Source organism: Corvus kubaryi, unplaced genomic scaffold (genome assembly GCF_017639235.1).
Source record: "Corvus kubaryi isolate FWS band 111438036 unplaced genomic scaffold, C.kubaryi_AGA036_p1.0 137, whole genome shotgun sequence".
NCBI classification, from domain to species: Eukaryota; Metazoa; Chordata; class Aves; order Passeriformes; family Corvidae; genus Corvus; species Corvus kubaryi.
In genome coordinates this window covers 29362262-29384506 of record NW_024580671.1, presented here as the reverse complement: position 1 = coordinate 29384506, position 22245 = coordinate 29362262, and the positions used below count along the sequence as shown (strand labels likewise).

Below are 22245 nucleotides of genomic sequence, written 5' to 3'. Positions count from 1 at the left end.
GCCGAGGGGGGGCCGTGCCGGGAGGGGCCGTGCCGGGAGGGGCCGTGCGGGGGGGCCGGGGGGGGGGTCGGGAGGGGCTGTGTCTCAGGGGCCGTGCCGGGGGGGCTGTGCCCGGCATTCTGCGGAGGAGCGGCTTCTGGCCCGACGCTTCCCCAGAACTAGAGTGCTGCGTAAACTGTGGTGCTCTGCATCATGGCCTGTGAGAAATAGCTGAATAACGAACGTTTCAGGCGCTGTTTGTTTTCCCAGATGCTGATAGGACTGTTAACTATACATGATTGGTGACATCAGAGAATCTAAAGAATGCCAACTAAAAGATCCCATGGATTTGTTTCATTCTGGGCAAGTTGTAAAAATATGTGCCCCTATGGTCCGTTATTCAAAGTAAGTAGCTGTCATGTCAACAGTTTTCAGTGTATTTTCTTTGTTTAGAAACTTGTTTCTCAAGTTTATCTTGACTGTAAAAATGGGTGATTACCTTCTCTTTTATTTAAGACAGAGGTGGATGTGGGACGTTTTATTTTACATGTTTTCATCAGAGATCTACGCATACAATATTCGAACATGTCCACAATACTGCACGTTAGAACAGCATTTTAGGATAGCTAACAGAAAAATGCCTTAACTATTTACCTCTTAATTTTCATGTGTCTGCAGGTTGGCTTTCAGAACCTTGGTTAGGAAGTACAGTTGCGATTTGTGTTACACACCAATGATAGTGGCAGCTGATTTTGTGAGATCTGCGAAAGCCAGAGACAGCGAATTCACAACAAACAAAGGTATTACTTCTAACAAACCATTGCCTTGTCAGAATGTTTTATATGGTCATAAGCCAAATTGGCTAAGTGAATGAAGTCTGTCACACAACTAGACATCTGTTAACAATTTTGGCATACCGTCAGATTGATTAATAAACCGCAGGAATAGTCTAAGTGAGAGTAAGCACAGTGCAGTGATAGTGGGTCAAATGAAATAGTGGAAAACCTTGTCTCCACCTGAAATCGAGGCCTCCAAAGTGATTTACATCTGTGGGGGTTGACCACACATAGCTGCTCATTCATTCCTCCTCCATTCTCCCAGCAGCACAAGGGGAGAATAGGAAGAGCAAATGCAAGAAAAATTTATGTGTCAAGATAAAGGCAGTTTAATAAGTTAAGGAAAGAAAAAGGGAAAGAAACAAGTTATGCAAAGGCAATCACTTCCTACTAGCAGACAAATGCCCAGCCACTCTCCAAGCAATAGCCACTCTGGAACAAAAATTCCATGTCCCAACCCACTTTCTTCTTTTCCTACCACTCCAGTTTCCTTGCTGAGCTTGACTTTATACAGTATGGAATACTCCTTGTTCCTGTTTGGGTCAGCTCTCATAGTTTTGTCCACTACAAACTTCTTGCCCACCCCAGTCTGTTTGCTGGGGGCAGGGGTAGGCAGAGTGAAAAAACCAGGAAGTTTTGACACTGTGCAGGTACTGTGCAAGAGCCAAAACAATTGTGAATTTTCAACACTGGTTTTATCACAAAATCCAGACATACAGGCTACTACAAATAAACTTCAAATAAATTTGACGAGTAGCTCCATCTCAGCTAGACCAGGTACAAGATGACAGTAAGATTCTTTTTCCAGCAATTGTTTAATGTGTGTTTCAGAGACAAACATTTAACTCATTGCCAGGAAAAGTTTTCTAGTCTCTAGCAAAAATAAGAGTGTTGCTAAAGGTGAAAAAAGTAATAGACCAGCCATTGCTACAGTGGAGTCAAGGACTGATAAAAGAAAAAGGGTTTCATATTAGCCACACTGGGAAGTGGAAGGAGCTGGTGGACAAGTTGAGATGCAAGAGCAAGAAAGCACAGAAGAGATTGGGAAGTTAAAGCATGGCTGGGGTTGAGGGGGAGAAGCAAGGCTTCAGGCATGGCACAGAAACATAACCAGAACACCTATAAAAAGTAGAAGTATGAGGACTTGTACAGTGTCATGGCTGTAAAGAGATCTGAAATACGTGGGAAGAGGTGACAAGAACGATACAGATCTGTTGGCATGAAGCGGCTGCAGCAGAACTGTGTGACAAGGAATGTATGAGCACAGGCTGCAACTGGAGGAATGAAAAGCACCGCTAACGTGCAAGTAAGATCAGCATGTAGGGTCTGTGAAGTGTGATGATTTATTCTATTCAGGCCACAGAATTTGTGGTTTCATAAGTGTATATGTAACAGGGAAAGTGTATTTCACTGTTTCAGCATTGACTATGTACTATGGTGCATTATTCAAATAGAACAGAGCAATTACAGAGAAAACTCACATTGGAAAGCACAGGCAGACTCTCTTATGAGTGGAATTCAACTTCAAAAAAAACCATGAATAACTCATTCTACGTAAAAAAAAATGAGTAAGAACATAACTGACACTGTATATGGCTCAAAGCTCCACAGTTACTAGTTTGCCCCTTAGAATTTACTTACACTTTTGATCTACACGAAGTCTGGTGGCACTGAAGTTCTACAGGTCAGATATGGAGTGTATTCCGGGGGGTGCTGGGACAGGGAGAGAGGAGATGAAATCTTTTAGTGTTGTAAACAACATCTTTTCCCTGCTCAACTTCTTTTATGCCGTTCTTAATTTTATAGGCCTCTAAAACATTGTCTCATGCTTTGACCAGCCTATACTATTTACACTATTAGCATTTATACTTTTTGTGTGGTTTTATGTTTAACTTGCTGGCTGTTTGGGGATTTTGTCTTCTAATTAGTGGAGTAGGTTTGCAATCTCTGTTTTACATTTTCTTCTGCATTAATGTTTCTTTGTTGTGTATTTCTCAAATAGAGGTAGATGTTCTTTGTGGCTGCTGCTAAAATATTTTATGTGGCTAGACTCAGTGCTTTTATTACTTAATGCTCATCAAAGAGAAACTAGGCACATGGGCTTATTCTAAAATATTAGCTATAACAATGTAAATCTCTTCATCTAGAGCACTGTATTAAAGGGACACTTTTGAAAATATACATGCAATTTTTTTTTGCTTGCTGGATTTTTAAGTAACCTCTAGAAGTGTCTCAGCTTGATTGAGAGGGTACTGGTGGCCTTTCTTACTTAATCTCCACCATTTCAGTAACTATTCATTTCCCTCTAAAACACGAAAATCTTCAGAAAGCACTTGTGGTCTCTTCAGTACCAGAAGTGCACTTGTTTCGTGCATTTGTTTGATCATCTCTTTCCATCAGTGCTCAGATATCATGCTGCTGCTTCTTAACTACAGCAATTGTTTATATGGAAAGTGAGTGCTAAGACTGCTTGAGATACTTGAGATGCCTTTAATGTAATGCAGTAGCTGTAAAAGAGGAGAGCATGTTCCAAATGACCATCTGGCTCTCTGCAGGGGCTTAGTAAATCACAAGTAGTTCAGCAGACCCAAGCAGAGGAGCACTGACACTTTGGTTTCTCACTTGAGACAAAGCTGCTAGAGCTGCGTCTGCACATGAGTGCTCATTCCAACTCTCGAGTGTCACGTTGTGGATAAAAACAGCCATGTTGGCACAGAAAAGGAAAAAGAGCGGCTTGGATGAGGAAGGACAAAGTTTGTGGGTGGTTTAGCTCCCTTCTGAAGGGTTGGTTCTGTAAGCAAGTTTCCCACCTAGCAAGACCGACGTGGCATGTGCCATGTCAGCACAGCAGAGGGGCAGCATGCAGACAAGGAGGGGCAGCCTAGGAGGGGAAGCATGAAGGCTGCTGAAAATTAGTGAATGCCTAGTTTCGTAGATGGTCTTTGTGAAAGATTAGCAACTGACCAGCTTCAGTCAGAAATAGTGTATGTTAAGCCAGCAACTGTGTGGGACACCTATATTTGTCTGAATTCCCACCTCTGTTAATAGACATACTTAGTAACCCCATGCCAGCCACCTTTGTTTATTTGTGATCTGGGGCTCACAGAATGACAGAATAGATGAGCTTGGAAGGACCTCTGTAGGTCATGGTATCCCGCCACCCTGTTCATGCAGGGTCACCTATACCTGGTTGCCAGGACCATGGTCAGACAGCTGTACAATATACAAAAAAAACATTCAAAATTTAGAACTTGTTCTTTTTATTTTCTGGGAATTTTTAAGTCTCTAAATATCTTTTCATTGGAGTAGGTGATCACCCACTGATTGTTCAGTTCGCTGCTAAAGAAGCACAGGTTTTGTGTGATGCTGCCCGTATCGTCTGTCCTTTTGCAGATGGAATAGACCTAAACTGTGGCTGTCCTCAGAGGTAAAGTTTTGAAAAAGCTGGGTAAATACAGTGAAATAATTAGAGACTAAATAGTTCCTTTTCATCATCATTTCTATTTTAACCTAAAAAGAGATTTCAAGAGAGTAAGAGCTTTTTAACCTGTCAGAAATGTCTGTGTGGTAAGGCACTGTTCTGAGTGCTCTGAGATGCCTGTCACCATGGTGAGACTGGGAAAACCAGTTGTATTTGCCAACTTGCCTTTATTGATTTCTTTGATACTGAGTGTTGGCTCAGAAGTGAAGTGCCCATCCCTTCTTGACAACTGCTAAATGTGCACTCCCAAAAAGAGCTTGCTGCAAATAATTTGCGGAGTGTTTTGAATAATGATATAGCAATTTCCAGAATAATGAGGCAAGTCCTGATGTCTAAAACTTCTGCAAGTGAAGGATAGTCTTCAAAATAAAATTATACAGATAAACTGCTGAAAATAATTTCTTCCATCTTTTATTAAATTCGTAAGTATAGTGAATTAGTGATCTACTTCTCACTTATTGATAAAGATTTTGTCTTGACACTGAAATAGAGTAGTAAGATTGTTTCTAAGGGTTCAATTGAGAACCATCTATTACATGTTTGCCAGGCAGTCTTTTTCTAAATGAAGACCTGAAAAATATAGGAAAGTAAAAGATAATACTACGGTGCAAATACTTAATTTCTCTATTCTAATTAGGTTGTCTTGACTTAAAACTATAGTATTTGAGAAAACTCTTTTCTGGAGAGATCTGAGGGTTCTGAATGGAAGTATTGGGGTTTTTTTTAAGCTAACTATAGATAAGTATGTCAAACTGTCTGTTCCTTTTAGGCCAAAAATACATGCTTATATTTGAATCCTTTGTTTCTTGTGCATATTAGTTTCAAAATAACAAAAGTTTGTGTCGTGTTTTTTATAAGAAAAATTATTTTAAAAACTGCTGCTGTTATGTGGAAGCAAAGGTTATTTTTGCCAGTCAAAACAGTGAGATCAGAATATTACTAAAATAATATCATCACTTGCACTTCAAAAAACCTCCTTTTCAATCCAAAGTTTGAAATCTGTTTGAAAGAAATCCATGACCAAGGGGAAGGGGAAACATCAATATATTTACTTCATGCATGCACTGTAGATTAAATTTTAATTTATCTTCGTTATGAATCTATTTTGTGGACAGAAAATTTAACTTAAAGAGATTGGTAACTTGTCCAAATTTCTAGTAGCAAAACGGAGACTGAACCAGGATCTAAAAGCTGTATCAAACTGCAAACAAGTAATTGATCTAAAGCCAGTACTATCTCTGATTACTTAACCACATATTCTGAAGGTCATAAGGAAAGAAACTGATGTATGCGACTGATACTGATCTGCATTTCTTCAAATGTAGAATATGAATGTTCTTTTTCTTTTAAAGATGGGCGGTTTCAGAAGGTTATGGTGCTTGCTTAATAAATAAACCTGAGCTTGTTAAAGATATGGTGAGACATGTACGGAGTCAGATCGACAATCCTAAATTTTCAGTATCTATTAAAATAAGGTAGGTCTAACTTAAGTGCTGTTTGTGGTACATGGAAGAATCCTTTTTTTTTTTAAAGAAAGAATTTAGTGTCATGATAATAATATTTGTAATTCTGTTACTGTAATACTACATATTATAGTAATTTCCTTATGCGTGAAGACTGATGAGATTTTTTTGACTCAGATATCTGGGGCAATTAATATAAAACTTAGAACCAGCACAGCCTTTGACTGCTTATCCAGATAACATACTGTAAACTAGAGTTCTCTTGCAATCCAAACAACATGAAAGTACAAGGTAAAAGATTAAAGGGCTTCTATAAAAGAAAAGCAATGCATAGTCTGTATCATCACAAGGATTTGCTTTGCAAGGTATTAGGGAGCAGAGCCATAGTTGTGGTTGGGTATAAAGGGATGGGTAACAAAACTGGGAGCTGCTCCCACAGCTGCTGTAAGGAATACATTCTGCTTCCCTACATCAGCTTCTAAACTTCTGTAGACTTGTTTTGCATTGCTTTGTGTACAGCACAGAGAAGAGAAGGTTCCAGGGAGACCTTAGAGCAGCCTTCCAAGTACCTAAAGGGGGTCCACAGGAAAGATGGAGACAGACTTCGTACAAGAGCGTGGTGTTACAGGAATGGGGAAATGGCTCCAAAATGAAAGAGGGCAAGTTTAGGTTAGATATTAGGAAGAAATTCTTTGCTGTGGAGGTGGTGAGGCCCTGGAGCATGTTGCCTAGAGAAGTTGTAGATGCCCATCCCTGGAAATTTGTAAAGCCAGATGGGGTGATCTCTGAGCAACCTGGTCTAATGGAAGATCCACTCTCTCCATAGCAGGGGTATTGAAACTGGATGGTCTTTAAGGTTGCATCCACCCCAAACCATTCTATGGCCATTCTTGATCCATTATTTAACCATACATCCTATATGGCTTTTGCGTATTTGTCAGTTAAGTTTCAACTTAGTTTCCAGTCCTTCTGGAAAGGGGAACTATTACAAATTGGATTTTTTTTTTTCACAAAATATGCAAAATCACGGTGTTTATTTTAGATTTTTTGGGTACCCTTGCTCAATCTGTATAAAATTTACCATGTATATTACAGAGATGTGGTATAATTGGGAAATGCTAAAATAAATAACAGTTTCCATACACTAAACTCATATGCCTTAAAAAAAAAAAAAACAAAAATCGAACACTGTTTTCCTACAGTAATACTGTCTTTATACCGTTACTTATAGAAATATGTGGTAATTCCTCCCTATAGAGGAGTGCTTTTTATATAGGCCAGGGAAACTTACTACCTACTGCTTTCATTCCTTGCAATATTAGGATCCATGAGGACTTAAAAAGAACAGTTGACCTGTGTCAAAAAGCTGAAGCAGCTGGAGTTTCATGGATTACAGTACATGGGAGAAGTATAGAAGAAAGGCATCAACCTGTACATTATGATGCAATTAAAATAATTAAACAAAGCATGTCTATACCTATTGTGGCTAATGGAGACATTAAAACTTTAAAAGATGCTGAAAATGTTCATCACTTGACAGAAGCAGATGGTAAGATTAAACATACTCTATTTTCTAAGTAAACTTATCAGATTTCAAGGTATTTATTTTGGATGTAAGTAGGACATGATTTGAGTGCTTTCTCTCCTTGAAGAGACAAATGAAAGAGGATATTTTAGATGCCTTACAAACTCGTAAGCAGCATCACTGGTAATCGTCAGAACACTAGAGCACTGTTATTCAAAGCCACAAATAATTATTTCCGAGACAAATTACAAAAGCTCTGTGATTATTTATGCTATCTCATCACTCAGTAGTGGAGTTCGGGGGGACCTTCAGACATTCTGTCTCTTAATGGAGCTGATCATCTCTTAAAGAACTGTAAACTTCCACTTGGAAATCTCTGCTTCCTGCACATGGGAGCAGATTTCTTACAGTAAGAACACAGTGGAAAAGGGAAATACTGTTAAGCCAGATGGTGAACTTCAAGCACACAGTGAAGCATTGCACTTTCATTTCAGTGGTAAAATTTGGGGATTTTTTGCAGTTATTAGTCACAGTAGATTCCTGCAACTGTCTGTGGTTTCAAGACAATATGGATATTTGGTATATGTTCTGAAAAGATAATCTCTATCTACAGACTTTCTGTCTTACAGCTAGAGAAAAACAGGAAAGAGAACAGTACATGTGACAGGTTTCTGCTCACCCTGTTGCCGTTTAATAGCATCAAAAGAAATTGAACCAAACTACCATGCTTACAGTGAATTTCCCCCCAAATACAGAGCAGGAAGGAAAAGCATAATACAAAGCAATGTTCTCATAGTCCATCTGACCTTCTTCAGTAGTAAAAATATAAAGCATTCGGTTTTTTCTGTCGTGGACAATGACAAAAGAAATTTTTCATTTTTGATGATCCTGTTTCTTAAGGAAAAACTAAGTGTAATAGATTGTATGTTGGTAGTGCAGGAAAACAGAATCCCTTAATCACAGAAAAATTACAAAAATTACAATGGAACTTGTGTAGGTTTATCTGACAATATGGGATTAGAGTTGCAAATACACTACATGCTTGTTCAGAAAGATTTGCTGCAGATAAGAGTCCTGAAATTTACGTAATTCAGCCATTGAGCTCTTACTGGAAGAAGGTCAGTGAATAGACTGAGTTGCACAGAAAATTATTAGTCCTCTTGTGTCTTTCCATCATAATTTTATGTTATAAAGGCAATAAATGTGTGTAGCAAATAAAATACTATTTATTTGCAGTTTCAAAAGAAGGGAAGAAATGCTTCTGTGACCTGTGTTTTGTTTCAAAATTTCTGGAATGTGTTGATAGGTGTTGTAGATACTCTGATGTCTGCCTTGTTCAATGGATTTCTCTGATAAAGCTGTAATACTCATCCCTGTTGTTCTCCCATTACTGTCTGTAAGCTTCAGGTGGTTGTTCTAAGGGGTGCTGCACAAAATCTACAAGAAGATTTAGCATAAAATTTAAACTAGAATGTAACTTACTGCTTTAATTTCCAATTTGAAGGTATAATGGTGGCTAGAGGACTCTTGGCAAATCCAGCTATGTTTGCAGGATATGAAGAGACACCTTTTCAGTGCATCCAGGACTGGGTTGACATAGCTCTTGAGCACGGAACTCCTTTTACGTGTTTTCACCACCACTTAATGTACATGATGGAGCGGATAACTTCTAAACAAGAAAAAAAAGTTTTTAATGTTTTATCAAGTACCTCAGCAGTATTAGATTATCTGAATGACCATTATGGCGTGTGAAAGTATGTTAGTCCTATGTAAACTTGTATTTGCAATTGTCAGTAAACTGCAGAAGTTTTAATTGGGTTCTTACTTTTTAGTCACATTTATATATTGTGTAAGTATCTTCAACACAGCAAAACATTATCATTAGGATGATACTTTCTATTTTTATGTCTATTTTTCACTCTAGAGAATATTCAAGATTCTACAAATGTGGAATTCTATTTACAATGCACTACTACACAGAGGATTGATTATTTTAAGGCCCCAGTAATTTAATTTTTCACAGAATAATTGCTTACAGCAATATGATTGCAAAACTAGGGCCTTTCTTACATGAAAGCTCCTAAAATCAGGACTACTTACAAATAATGCCAGTAATTTCAGACCAAAAGAATACAAAGGGAGCAACTACAGAAGTTTTTGCTTTAGATAACATAAGCTTAAAGCCCATCATACTATCCTCTTTTAAATTTGATGTTCCTTTTGCAGCCTAAAACTTTCTAAACTTACTTACAACTTAGAAAAATTCTACACTTCTTATAGCAAAAGAAACACAGATGAACAATTATGGAAAGAAGGAAAATGAAAAGGGAAAGAAGAAAAAAGGAAAACTAAGAGATAGTTTAAGTAAAAATTTAGCTGAATCTAAAGAACAAGACTTAAAGTTCAATGTAACTAAATTCAGAGTTTTTTATCTACTGTGGAATAGTTGTATACAAGATTAAATCCCTATCATCTACCAAACCAGAACTTTTTAGGTCAAAGAAAAGTTGACAGATTCTCTCAGTGGGGCTCTTGCAGTTCTTTCTGCCTGCTGGCATGTTGCTTATCAAAGCATGACAGCCACTTGGTTTTGAGTCGTTATATATGAGTGAAATAGTGAAAATTAGAACAAGATAATAACATTACACACCAGCTGCATTTGTTCTGCAAGGGAAATTTCACAAAACTGTACAGGACAATTATTTGTAATCAAATAATTTGTTTTCTTTACATGTTTACACAGAAATTCATACCAAAAATTGCCTAGTTTTCTGACTGTGATTGTTTTGTGAATATATATGTGAATAGTTCCAAATTTTCTAAATAAATTGCTGGTTTTGTATGCAGTTGTAATTTTTTTTGTTATACAGCAGTCTGGAGGAGGGAATGTTGCTTTTGAAGCTACTCCCCAAATGTTTTCATAGTTCAGGTATCTTAAATTGTCACAATTTTTTTAATGCAATAGCATAAAATACTTGATCATTTTTTATAATGAATATGTCTGATTTAGGCATATGAACAAAAGTTTGAAAGGCATGACCCAAGTCATCAAGTCCAGTTCACTATTTAAGGCAGCAAAGTTACGTAACTCTTCTGATATGATCACCTTCCCGATGTGCTAACAAATGGAAAACTACAGACATGCTTTGCTTTCCTAGGCTGAGACAACCTCTTCAACCATTTTTGGTGTGTCTCCATTCCCTCAGACAACTATTTTTTCATTCTTCTGGATTGTAATTTTTTTTGACATTAGTTGGGCACATTTCTGTATAGCATTCCAGGTAAATTCCCCACAGTGTCTTCTGCAGTTAATACTTCATACAATGTTTCACTTGTCTTCAACTAATATTCATCATGTAAATTAGGAGCTCCCAGTTTTAGAGCAGAAGTTCTTATTTCCCAACTGCATGACTATGTATTTTGTACTGCCAAATTTCCAGTATCGAGTTCATCCAAACATGGTGCAACTCAGTTCTCCTCAGTTCTGAAAATGCCTCCGGGCTCCTCTGAAGTAAAACTATACAACTGAATTGTAGAGGAAAAGGATTGTGAAACTAAGCCCTTTGTTGCCACTTTCTTGAGAGTTTTATGATTTGGCTAGCAACTATTATATGTAGCAAACCATCCCATTAGCCTCAAGGAGCAGAGAAGAATAATATATATAATCAACACAAAGGCTTTCTTTATTTTTTCTGTCGTAGTGGGAAAATTGAATTTTAGAGGACTGGAAATACCTTGACCTATTTAGGAACTGAGTACTTGATGATTTTGAAGGCAGCAGTTGTTGTGCCTGTGTGAGATTAATCACAGAGATTCCTGCCTGAAGTACAAGACCTAGGTTGCTGTTAATATTGGTATTAATTATGGAGTGCTTGATCTGGCCTTTTGTGTATCATAAAAGTCAATGGAAGTTCATCATCCCTTTCCAAGGGTGAAATGAATCTTATGCCTTCCACTCTAAATGTTGTATGCATCTGAATATACTTCACTGTGTTTCCATAGAATAAACTGCAAAGTTGGAGTCTTTGAGCCATACTTTGAACACCATACTGTTCCAATATACATAAATCGCTACGGTTGGGAGTTATTCAACTACCAGTGTTATTTTTAGAATAACACTGTCTTGGGGTGACTCTATGATGTGTATCCCATATCGCTGCCCTATGCCCAGAAATTAACTTTGTGCCTTTCTGTGCCTCTAAACTGAGCCTGAGAGGGGGAAGGAAAAACTGAGCAAAACTTTTTCAAAGCAGTTTGCAGCTTGTTCAAGGCCACACAGAGATAGCAGGTTTTTCCCCAGCTGCGGCAGGGGAGCGAGGAGGCACCCAGCTTGCTGCTTTCCGGTCAGCTTTTGGCCAGTTGTTTCAGTTTCTTGTTCTCCAGAGAAAGACTGAGAGTTGAACTTTGCTTCTCCTTCCCCGGAATTCCAGATTTTCTCCCTTTTCTACTGGACTGCTTTCAACCTCAGAGCACATCAGGAGGACTTTCCACTGGGCACAGAGGGCCTGGCCCTGGCCCAAGCCCCAGCTCCGAGGAGACCAAAGGGAGGACTCTAACACTTTTCCCAGGTTTTATCTCCACAGCGAGAGATTTTATTATTTAGCATTATTTTCCTTTCCCGTGTGTTTGTTAAATAAATAGTTTTATCTCCTTCACTTTCCTTCGAAGAAAATTTATTTTTCCTGAACCTGGTGGGGGAGGGGTGGTTGTGCCTTCTCTCAGAGTATATATTTCTAAATTTGGCCAAACTGGAACAGGTCATATTTCTCATTAGAAGACATTTGATTACAGAAAAATTCTAATTTCGTTTAAAACCACTGGATGTAGTCCTTCTCCTATACATGTTACTTTTAACATCACCAGGTGGTCAGCCTTTTGATTTTCTAGTTTTTAAATGTTGTTAATATAAGTACAAAGCAAATAACATAAGATACAAAGCATTGTTTCCTATTTTAGGTTCTTTGCCTCCTGTAACTGATCCTGTTCTTTATGTTAAACCCCCCCTGCACAACAATACCATATTCTCATAATACCTGTATGTTTTTGCAGCTTTTACCCTGCTTCAATAACCCCAGCACCCTCACCCAGCCTATACAATCCCATTTTCTCTGTTGCCTATTGTTAAATTTCTTAGGTCTCGTGGGTTGATGGTTGGCCAAAAACAGTGTATGGTGATGAGAAGGCTGTCACAGAAGCCAAAACAGAACAAATTTAAACTTTCCTTTTGTTTCAGAAGAGAATTAGTTTTATTTCAGTCCTCTAACCAGTTGCTAATATACAGGCATTTCCTATTTTCTGCTTCAGAATAGTTTGTCACCTCATTGATTGAAAAGGAAGGTATTCCTTTTAACTGTAATGTTTGAAGATTTATGATTTTTTTCCCTAAAACAGCCAGCCATTATGTATATATTGTATGGCATGATATTCATCATATGGGGGTTCAGTATAAGAGAGACAGCCTTAGATCAACAACCCAGACTTCTACAGCTTCAGGTAGAATTCCTTCCAGGAGCAGCAGAGTGCACTCAGCAGGAGAAGAGAGGTCTCACAAATGTTTGCAGAGGACCTCTCTTTTCTTCAGGTCTCATTCTATGTTGCTGGGGAACACGCATCAGCCACAGTGGAAGTGCACAGCAGTCACATTCACTGTGAGTCTTTCTGAGATCTTATGAAGCCTCTAAAGTGATAAAGCAGACTCCAAGTCTCTGGCAGTGGGAATGAGTGAATACAGTCTTATCAGTATGAGGGTATGCTAGTGGGAGAGCAGTTTACAGTACTAGAAAGAGGCGAGTAAGCAGCTCAGAAATGGAAACTGCTCTGTAATAAAAGGAAAGTATTAACGTTTTAACAGCTTCAGTGAAGTATAGTGGCTGTAGGCCAGTAGCTAAAATGTAATAACCAGAACATTTGAAGAGGTGGTGTTTTGTCTATACTGCTGATTAAGTATGTTTGCGAAAATGTGTTAGAAATACTACTTAAAACTGGGAGTGTTCCTACTGTGTAGATTGGACTGAAATGACTGCTTATATCTCTCTCCAGTATTTGTTATGCATAAACAATTATTTGGGATGTAACCTTTCATTCAGACATTGCTTGGCAACAACTAGGAAAATGTTGACACACTGGCTCCATCCCCAGGCTGCAGACCTGGGAAATTTTAAGTAAACAATTTCAGATTGTGAGCAGCTTCAAACAGCTCTGCTCAAAACTGCTTATGCAAGAACTTCCACCCCACATCAATTCTAATGGATTAGAGTAACAAAGAACTACTATTCACAGCATTTTATATATCTCATGTTGATGGAACTTAATTGGGAAAAAATTCCCTAAAGCAAGTAGCTGTATCAAAGAGTGCTGGAGATGCCCAGGTAGACACGGTAACCTCTTCCACTGGCAGCACCTCAGCATCTGCTAGGATCAACAGGAAAAAATGATCAGAGGATGTCTGTCTTATGCATGGGCAAAGAGAGTTGCATGGCTAGCAAAAGAGGTGCTCAAGAAATGGGTAAACGGGTACCAAGGTATGGAAAGAATGTGCTTGGAGCCTTGGTACACCGATAAAAACATTGCACAGGCACAGGACAGTAGGATAGAACAGGGCTTTCTGAAGGAATACTGTTTGATTCGTGAGGTCCAAACAGGCCTGTTTGAGTGCTTGAGACTGTTGTTCGGTTGTTATTTGTGCTGTCCTTACAAATACTGGACCTGTTTTTCTTGAGAAAACAATTTACTGGGTCTTAATACATTAATGTAGTGTAACACATGGAAGAGGGAATGGATAGACACACGCAGTATTTTAATTGAACTTGAGAAACTCATGATAGTGCTGGAGAGCAGAGTTGAAGTCTCCAATAGATTAAGCTGGAGTCACGGACCGGTGGCATGAGCACAGCAGGATTCCGCAGCAAAATGCTTACAAATCATTCCCTCGATAGGAGAAAACGTAATGCTCATTTGAACCTTGCTCAGCCCGTAGATCCACGCGTTCCCCAACAGAGGTGCGGCCCCTTAGCAACTCCGCGCTCGCCGTCATTTTCGGCCCCCCCGCTCCGCAGGCGGCACTGCCCGTGTGCCCGGGCGGCCGGGCCGCAACGAGCGCGGCCTCTGCGCCGGGAGCGCCGCTCCGCCGGGCTGCACTCTGCCTGCCTCCCTCGCCCGCACCTTTCCCCGGCCGGGCCGGCGGCAGCCCCGCGCCGCCCCCGCTGTGTCATTCAGCCCCATCCCGGCCCACATTCCCCGGGCAGGGCGGAGGCGGCACCGTGTCCGCACAGACACCCCTTTCCCCCGCCCTGCGCCGCCGGGAGAGACTGGTCCGCGCTTCCGCAGCTCCGACCGCTCCCGCCCCTTGGCCGCCATCAGCCCCACCGGGCGCCGGCGCTGACGAGGTTGGAAGGCCGGCGGGGCGGGAGCATGGGACGGCCGCTGGGCTGCGCGGCCGCGCAGGGGGCGCTGGCAGCGCTGGGGGGCGGGAGGCGGCGGGAGGAACCCGCGGGCCCGCGGCCGCCTCGCGGGGGCTCTGCCGGGGACCCTGCCCAGCGGGCCAGCGCCGCCCCGGGCTGTCCCGGTCGTGGTTCGCGAGGGGAAGTCAGAGCCGCCCGCCTGAGCCGTCCCTTCTTCCGCAGGCCGCCGGGACGATGACTTTCCAGTGGACGGCAGTGGCTACCATCCTGTATGGTGAAATCGGAGTAATTCTCGTGCTTTGCCTGCCATTCATTTCCCCGTTGAGGTAGGAGGACTTCGGCGTGCTGAGCAACACAGCTCGCTCTTCTCACCAGTGTGGGCTTATTTTACGTCTCTGTTTTCATAAACACGGAGCTTTGCTGCATCCTAAACTAGTTGTGAACATAGCCGAAGGACTGCTGTTTGGGACTTGAGTATCAGGAGCTGCAAGAATCGCAGGTCTCTTTAAGGAGCTTTGTGTTTTCTACGCAGTGCTGATTCATCCGAGAGCAGCGGTCTCGGCGTGCCCAGAGCAGCCCCCTGCTTCGCTTCAGCAGGTGGGACGGCTTTTCCCAGAGTTTTGGAGTAGGCAGCGTACAGGAAGGCATCTGGCAGTAATAAATGAGAGGAGAATGCAGGTTTTTTCGGCAGTTGTTTGTCACATTTGTGAGATGCAACTCTGTGTTTTGGTGTACACTAGGCATTGTGGGTGCTGAACAGATGAGACGTCAGATATACAATGCAGGCTGCAAACTGTGTGTAAGGCCCGCAAGAAATTTTTGATCACTTGTTTAAAAAAACTGAACCTGAGTTTGAAGCAGAAGGTTTGGGACTACTGGAATAAGGGCCTTTGTAAACTTATATATAGATTAAGAAAATAGTACTACTTCTGGAACACAACACAAACATTAAGAAAATAGTAAATTCTTGTAAAATAAATGCACATAATAAGGGAAAGGAAAAAAATGCATTTATTACCTTTACTGTATGCAAAGGCTTGACTTACAGCATTATCTTGTTTCCTGTAAGTAGCTCTTCAAATTTGGTGATACTATTTCTCTACAGGAAATAAAGCTAGTTTCTCTGCAGGAGGCAAGAGAAGTAGACTTATGATTTCTTTTCAGAATATCAGGAAGTCTTAAGAACCAAACCCACAAAAATCCCACAACCCCCCAAAACAACAAGCAGGAAGAAACTTTAAAGCTTTTTTTTTTGTTTTTAAATGCTGCTGTTTCAGCAGTCTTCTGTGAAAACTGTTTGTTTCTTTGTGTCTTCTGTTTGTTTCCTGCATCTTTAAGATATATTTAGAATGATGTAGCTTTTACTGTCCTCTTAAGGAACAAGAGTTGTTGTGGAAAGTTTGGATTTAATTACTTAAACCTGTGGAGGAGTCTTGAAAATGACTGGCTCCTCCACACCTGGTACCAATGATTAGGCATGTTTCCTCAGCTTGAGAAGTTGAAACTGTTCTAAAATCTAATTCAGCTTCTGGTTTTTTACAAGTTGGCTTGCAAGTTCAGCATTTTTACATAGACTGTTGAGTTGTTGTATTTCTTACTGTTTTCTAAGCAAAAGTGCAACTATGTAAGAGGAGAGGAGTATTATGGGAGTCATAAGCATCAGGTTATTAATGGCTTATGTGAGGAAACTAGTTGCAAGAATTTCTTCAGGCTGATGTCACAAGCAGAATACTTTGGGAGTATTGAAATATGTTTCACTTACAATGCAAACGGACTCCAGTGTTAGTGGCTGAAAAGCAAATTCGTAATGTGCAGCTGTGCCAAAATTTTTTCAAACATTAAACACAGTGTTTTTAATTATATAGAAAGGATAGATTTGTGTGCTTTGTTTGGAGCATTCAGCTATTCCTCTGAACACTGGTTTCTAAAAGAGTGAAATCGCTTTGTCCCTTATGTGATATATGCAATTATCTTCTTAACAAAACTTGCAGGAATCTTGTGGGGTTAAAAATTAGATTTAGCTGCTGTGACAGTACCAGAGGGCAGCAACTCTGCCTGACACATCTTGGTGGCCTGGGAGCTAGTTTTGTCAGCAGTAAGGCATGCATGGTTACTGACAGGTGTGAAACTGCTGTTCTTGGAAGTTTTGATTTACTCAGTAAACTGATTCGTTGTCTCTCTTGTGTCTGCACATTTTTTTAAATAATGTTTTTCAGATTTGCTAACAAGTTTGTAAGTTCCTGGGGAACAAGTGAATTGACAGTGTAAAACTGCAAGTACACGAAGAGATCTGTTCTACTAGGTGTAGTACATCTAAAATGGTGGCTAGTATTATAGTTTGGAAGGATTATATTTATATGACTTCTGGCACCAAAAGGATGTAGAGTTTTAGTAAATGTGAACGTCTATACTTGCTGAGGAAAAATAAATGTGAAAATAAAACACAGGAAGATTTTCCAGTAAAGAGATCCATATTTTAGCCTGATTATAACTTGGCAGTGTAGTTTATCTAAGGTCATACTTCAAAGAATCACCTCTTAAGTGGAGGTCAGTATGGAGCTTGGAAAATTGCACGTTTAAAGAGTTAGCAAGTTGGCTTTGTTTGAGTTGTAGCTTGAAGTAAGCTTTTTGTTTGATACATACTGTGGCTGTCTGCTGTAAAGAATTGAGATTATACTAAAAGACTTAAATGCACAACGCTAAAACATTTTAATTCTTTCTGGTGGAGAGCCGTAAAGGACCACAGGAGATCATGCTGCAGTCTGATTTAAATTAAATTCGTAGTAGGTTGGAAACTGCTGTGAGAGGGCAAATCTTAACAGTCTCTAGGAAGTGTAAATAGTCGTAACAAAAGTAGGACATTTTACCTCATATAATAAGATGGTGAGTAGCATGTCTGTGTTACGTCCCTATGGCATGACTAGGTATTATTTCATTTGTGCAGTAGCACTGATTCTAACCTGCAGCAAAGAACAAATAGGTGCTCTGTTGTAACTTGTTTCAATTCATTTGAGCGCATTAGATGTTCTTTGTGCTGCAGGTGTGATTCTGCCACGCCCTCCATGCAGCAATATCAAATAGACAACTAATCATTTAAAAATAAAAAGCCTGCATCAGCATTGGCCTCACCAGAACTCGCTTCTGTAGCCAGCAAATTTATGCTTGGGAAAGAAGTTTTAACCCTTAACAAAATATGAACACAAGATTTGTCTTTTTTGTTGTCGTTACAAGTTAGAATGTAGTAACAGTCCTTGTACTTCAGAATTATGCAGACCCATCAGCATAAAAGATAAGCCTTCTGAAGAAGGATGGTAGAGAATTTCTGGAAGCTTTTAATTTTATTTGGCAACAAGAGGTATTAGTGGATAAAAATAAAAATAATGGAATGGGTTTTACAGTCTTTACCCCATCCCTTGTTATAGTCAGGACTGAATACAACGTATTGCTAGCCAAAGTATAAGCTAAAATCAGACACATCTGCAGAGTCCCTGCTATTGTGCAAGACATTTGTAAGATGAACCAACTGGTTTTGCCTGTATCAACAACAAAAAAAGACAAGTTGGATTTCTGGAAAAGTTAATATATACCTAAATTATATTGCAGTTAGAGGAACTGTTTAGAGACCTTATACAAGTCTCTTATCAATAACAAGGCTCTCTTCTGTGAGGTTGTAATGCTCTTCTTTCAGTGCTTAATTATTTTTGAATAACACAGTTCTATTTTACAGATGGCAGAAGATTTTTATGTTTCCTCTATGGAGCAAAATGGCAGTATTTTGGAACAAGATGTTCCTTACAATAATAGTTCTGTTGATCATCTTGTTTCTTGGTAAGTGTTAGATAATTTCTTAACAAATGGGTAAAAGAAACCTGGTACATTGAGTTTATATCAGTAAATTAATGGAAGGGATTTAAGCTTAGTGTAAGTCAGCTGATTTATTGAAAAGTTATACCATAGAATGAAAGAGGAGAGGGCTAATACTGCATCCACATTGGGAATCCAAATGCAATTGTAATATACTGAGTGAATGAGAAGGAAAAATGGAGCTTAGTCTAGGCTGCTGCTTGGTTTCCCTTTCTCATACAGGTAAATGAACTTGTTTGACAGCAGAATTTGGCTGAGGTGCACCTCATGCAGTAGATGGCACTCTTTCTTTTGGTTGCTGTTGAAACAGAAGACCAGAATATATCAAAGCACTGGGCTGACTGAATACTTTTGCTTAGTACAGATACAAAACATCTGCTGGCTACATTTGTTAATGAGCAGATCCTCAGGTCTGTGAACTAAGAGTAAAGCTTTAATGGTTACCATATGCCTGACTGATGTCATTTAATGTCTGCCCTGACTGCTTTGTGTGGTAAGCATCTCCTGTATTTCAGTGATGAAAGTAGTTCTCCTGTGTTTCAGGGATATTAGATAGTTCTCCATGGATAAGTGTTTCCAGTGCCTTAGAATATACATGCTACTTAACTCCAAGCTACTTGAAATAGAAAGAAAAAATGCATGGTTTTATTTTCTACTGAGAGAAACATGCAGATGCACTTATATATATAGCAATGTCAGACCAGGCTACAGTACTATATTCTTAATATTTAAAGTACCAGAAATGCAATAAACTTCTAAAATTATTTTTTAAGATTATGTTTAGTATTATCCTTAAAAGTAGATCTTCAGTAAATGGCTTGAGATTGGGAACTAATTTATTTAATTTACTCTCTTGAACTGCTGTTGAAAACTTTGACCAGAGTTTGCTTTTGAGTTGGTGATGGTCATTGGTTTTGTGGAAAGATAGAATTGGGCTGAAGGGAAGCAGTGATGAGATACCTGCCCCATAGGGTGAAGTGATAGGTTACTGCAGGCCTAGAGTCTTCCTATAGTGCAGGGACATGCATTTGTTTGCTCATAGTCTTTAATGCATTGTTTGAAGCTTCACTTCAGGGGTTTTATACCACCTAAATAACTCAGACATATGAAGGAGACCGTCATAAGTGATTATATTCACTTTTTATATGCTTTTCTTTGTAGTTGATTTAGCCTGCTTAGACAAATGCAGCAGCAATTTAATAACATGTGGCCAAAATACTCTGCAAGAGCTGATGCCATGTCATGAAATGTGTATATTTGTTGATGTGCAGGAAGAGATTTAAGGTGCTGTGTTGGTTGTAGGAATGTCTGATGACCTTATGTTTAAAGATTGTAATATGAACTCTTAACTGGGTTAGGTTTGGGGTTTATGTGGATGTAAGTCCCAATTATTTATTTTGTCCTTTGAAAGTTGTTTGCAGTGTACTGGCCCTTTTCCAGAACTATCAGGAGTATGTCATGGATGAAAGGAAGCTGAAAGATGTATGAAAGGCAAATGAAAGAAAGCTGAGTTGTAGGTTTCCTCCTCCATTCTTTTTATGATGTTGTTACAGTTAGTAGTTCCTACTGATGTTACTACTGCTGTGTTACTACAGTCTTCCTATTTTGATGGATGCTAAAGAAATAATTTTCTCCCTCTATGATTGAAGCACAAAGTAGACACTTCTGTCATTACTAAAACACATGCTTATCTTAAACCCTGTGTGAAGCAGATACTTGAGGAAATACTACTTCTTTTTGCTTCTCTTTCTCTTTTCTTACTGTCTGCTGGGAAATTTTAGCTCGGTTGTCAGCAGTGACATTTTGACACTGTAGGGTCTTTGGTAACATCTGTGGCTGGGCACAAGCATTTGAAATACCTGTTCAAGCATATTTTGGGCAATGGTTTGTCATATTTCTGGGAATGTGCTAGAGCACTTCATGATTTATCAAGACCAATCTTTAAAATGTATGGATAACATAATTGAAGTCACTATTGGTCCTATTACTGTTTGCTGAGTAGAAAGTCCAAATACCTATTTCTAGTACTGTGTCTAGTTTAGCATACATGTACACCTGCAGATGTGAATAAGAACAGACTGTTTTTGTTTGCAGATGCTGTTAGAGAAATCAGGAAATACTCATCTGTTCATGTGAATGAAAAGGCTGCAAATGTCAACAGCAGTGCCTTTGATCATATTCAGATGAAACTCTTTCGATCGCAAAGAAACCTGTATCTCTCAGGTTTTTCCTTATTTCTTTGGCTGTAAGTATAACATTTTTCTAATGTTTACGTAGTATGTTTGTTACAGGAACTGTTGTAGAAAGTAATTGTAAAGATCAGAAGGACAATTTCAGGAGATTAAAGAATTAATTATGACCAGGTTGGCTACAAGGTAAGTAAGATCAGGGAAAATAATACCTTACAAATGTTTGAAAATTAGAAGGATATGTGAGCAACACATGGAGAGAAACATTTTGAATGCTGGAGAAAACATGTATTTTGCGGAAGGTTCTTTGGGGAATACTCATTTCCTTCCTTAAACTTACACCCTTTGTTTTGCACATGGAAAACTGGAATAAAAAAACCCTCAAAACTAAAGTACTGTTAAAATAATATTAATATCTGGCAAACTGGTGTCATTGCACCCTGCTGTGTTAAGAAGCAAAACTTGAGCCTGACCTGAGCCACTTCAGCTCAAGCATGAAGTTAAGAACTGTAGGATAATATTCTGGGTTTTAAGGAAAGTTTCAAATGTATTGCAGATCAAACGCTTTGTGGCAACTTGCCTACTATGGTGTTATGATCTTAGGTCTGGTATTCTTTTCAGGATGCTTAAGTACAGCTCACAAAACAGGGTAAAGGAAAGAGCAATTCTGTACTGCCCACCTGTAGCAGCCAAGACTACCTGTGAATCAGTAGCCACAACAACCTGCAGATCGTATCAGCTGGGCAGAGAGCACATGAAGTCACTGGACACCGATAATGTGAACAAATGGAAACAGACTTGTTGGTCTGATGATTTCCTATTTGTGCGTTTCTGTGGTGACTGGACAAGAAGTGTTGGTCCTCTTAGGAGTTCCTTCAGTGAGCTGCTTGACATTGCCTCAATACTCAAGAGGAGCACAAAACAAGAATATGACAGACTTATGACAAACTTCTTCCCCTTAGAGTGATGCGTGGCCATTTTAGCAGAGCATGGAGCATAAAGAAGTGTCAAGGAAAAATGAATATGAGGCTTGAGCAGAAAAACCTTGGAAAAAACAATGTGGCTGTAGCCTTGCTCAGTAGTGATAGGAATGCATCAAGTTCTTTGTCCTCCTACAGAAAGGTTAAGTAAATATGCACAAATACGTTTTTAAACTCTGCTCCAAGAGGAATAGCTGAATTGTGTCATACACAAGAATTGGAAGGTGGTCTCTCAGGGTCCTACTTGCATTCAGCTTCCAAGGAAGAAAACTTGTAAAGTGGCCCCAGTAGATTTTATTTTGTATAAAAGCTCTGCTCTTGAAGAGGTTTGCTTGAGGTTTTTTTGAGGTGCTGGCCTTTCACCAAGATTTAGGAGAAATAAGCATTCTTCCAGTAGGGGCTAGATCAAAGGACTTTTCTTAGTAGAGCTGTTTTGTTTATCCATGAAACAGGCATAATGTCTGTCAGAGAAGTGGAGGAAAGGTGTTCCTTGGGTTTCCTTATCCTGCACTGCTGTACCATCACCCA

At 39.5% G+C, this 22245-nt stretch overlaps 1 protein-coding gene across 3 annotated transcripts in view; it reads left to right on the top strand.

Annotated features, from left to right (window-relative positions):
- Positions 1–22245, top strand: part of DUS4L (dihydrouridine synthase 4 like) — a 37893-nt gene that overhangs the window by 332 nt on the left and 15316 nt on the right. Inside the window, exons 1-8 of one of the 3 annotated variants that reach the window (XM_042018354.1) lie at positions 90–384; positions 658–779; positions 4125–4242; positions 5649–5771; positions 7082–7321; positions 14918–15010; positions 18412–18512; positions 20643–20793. In XM_042018354.1, the coding sequence (XP_041874288.1) occupies positions 275–384; positions 658–779; positions 4125–4242; positions 5649–5771; positions 7082–7321; positions 14918–15010; positions 18412–18512; positions 20643–20793 (1058 nt within the window). In that variant the 5' untranslated portion in view covers positions 90–274. Of the gene's footprint in view, positions 1–89; positions 385–657; positions 780–4124; positions 4243–5648; positions 5772–7081; positions 7322–8788; positions 10127–14490; positions 14670–14906; positions 15011–18411; positions 18513–20642; positions 20794–22245 lie in introns of those variants that run through there. The other 2 variants (XM_042018352.1, XM_042018353.1) reach the window with 2 other exon arrangements.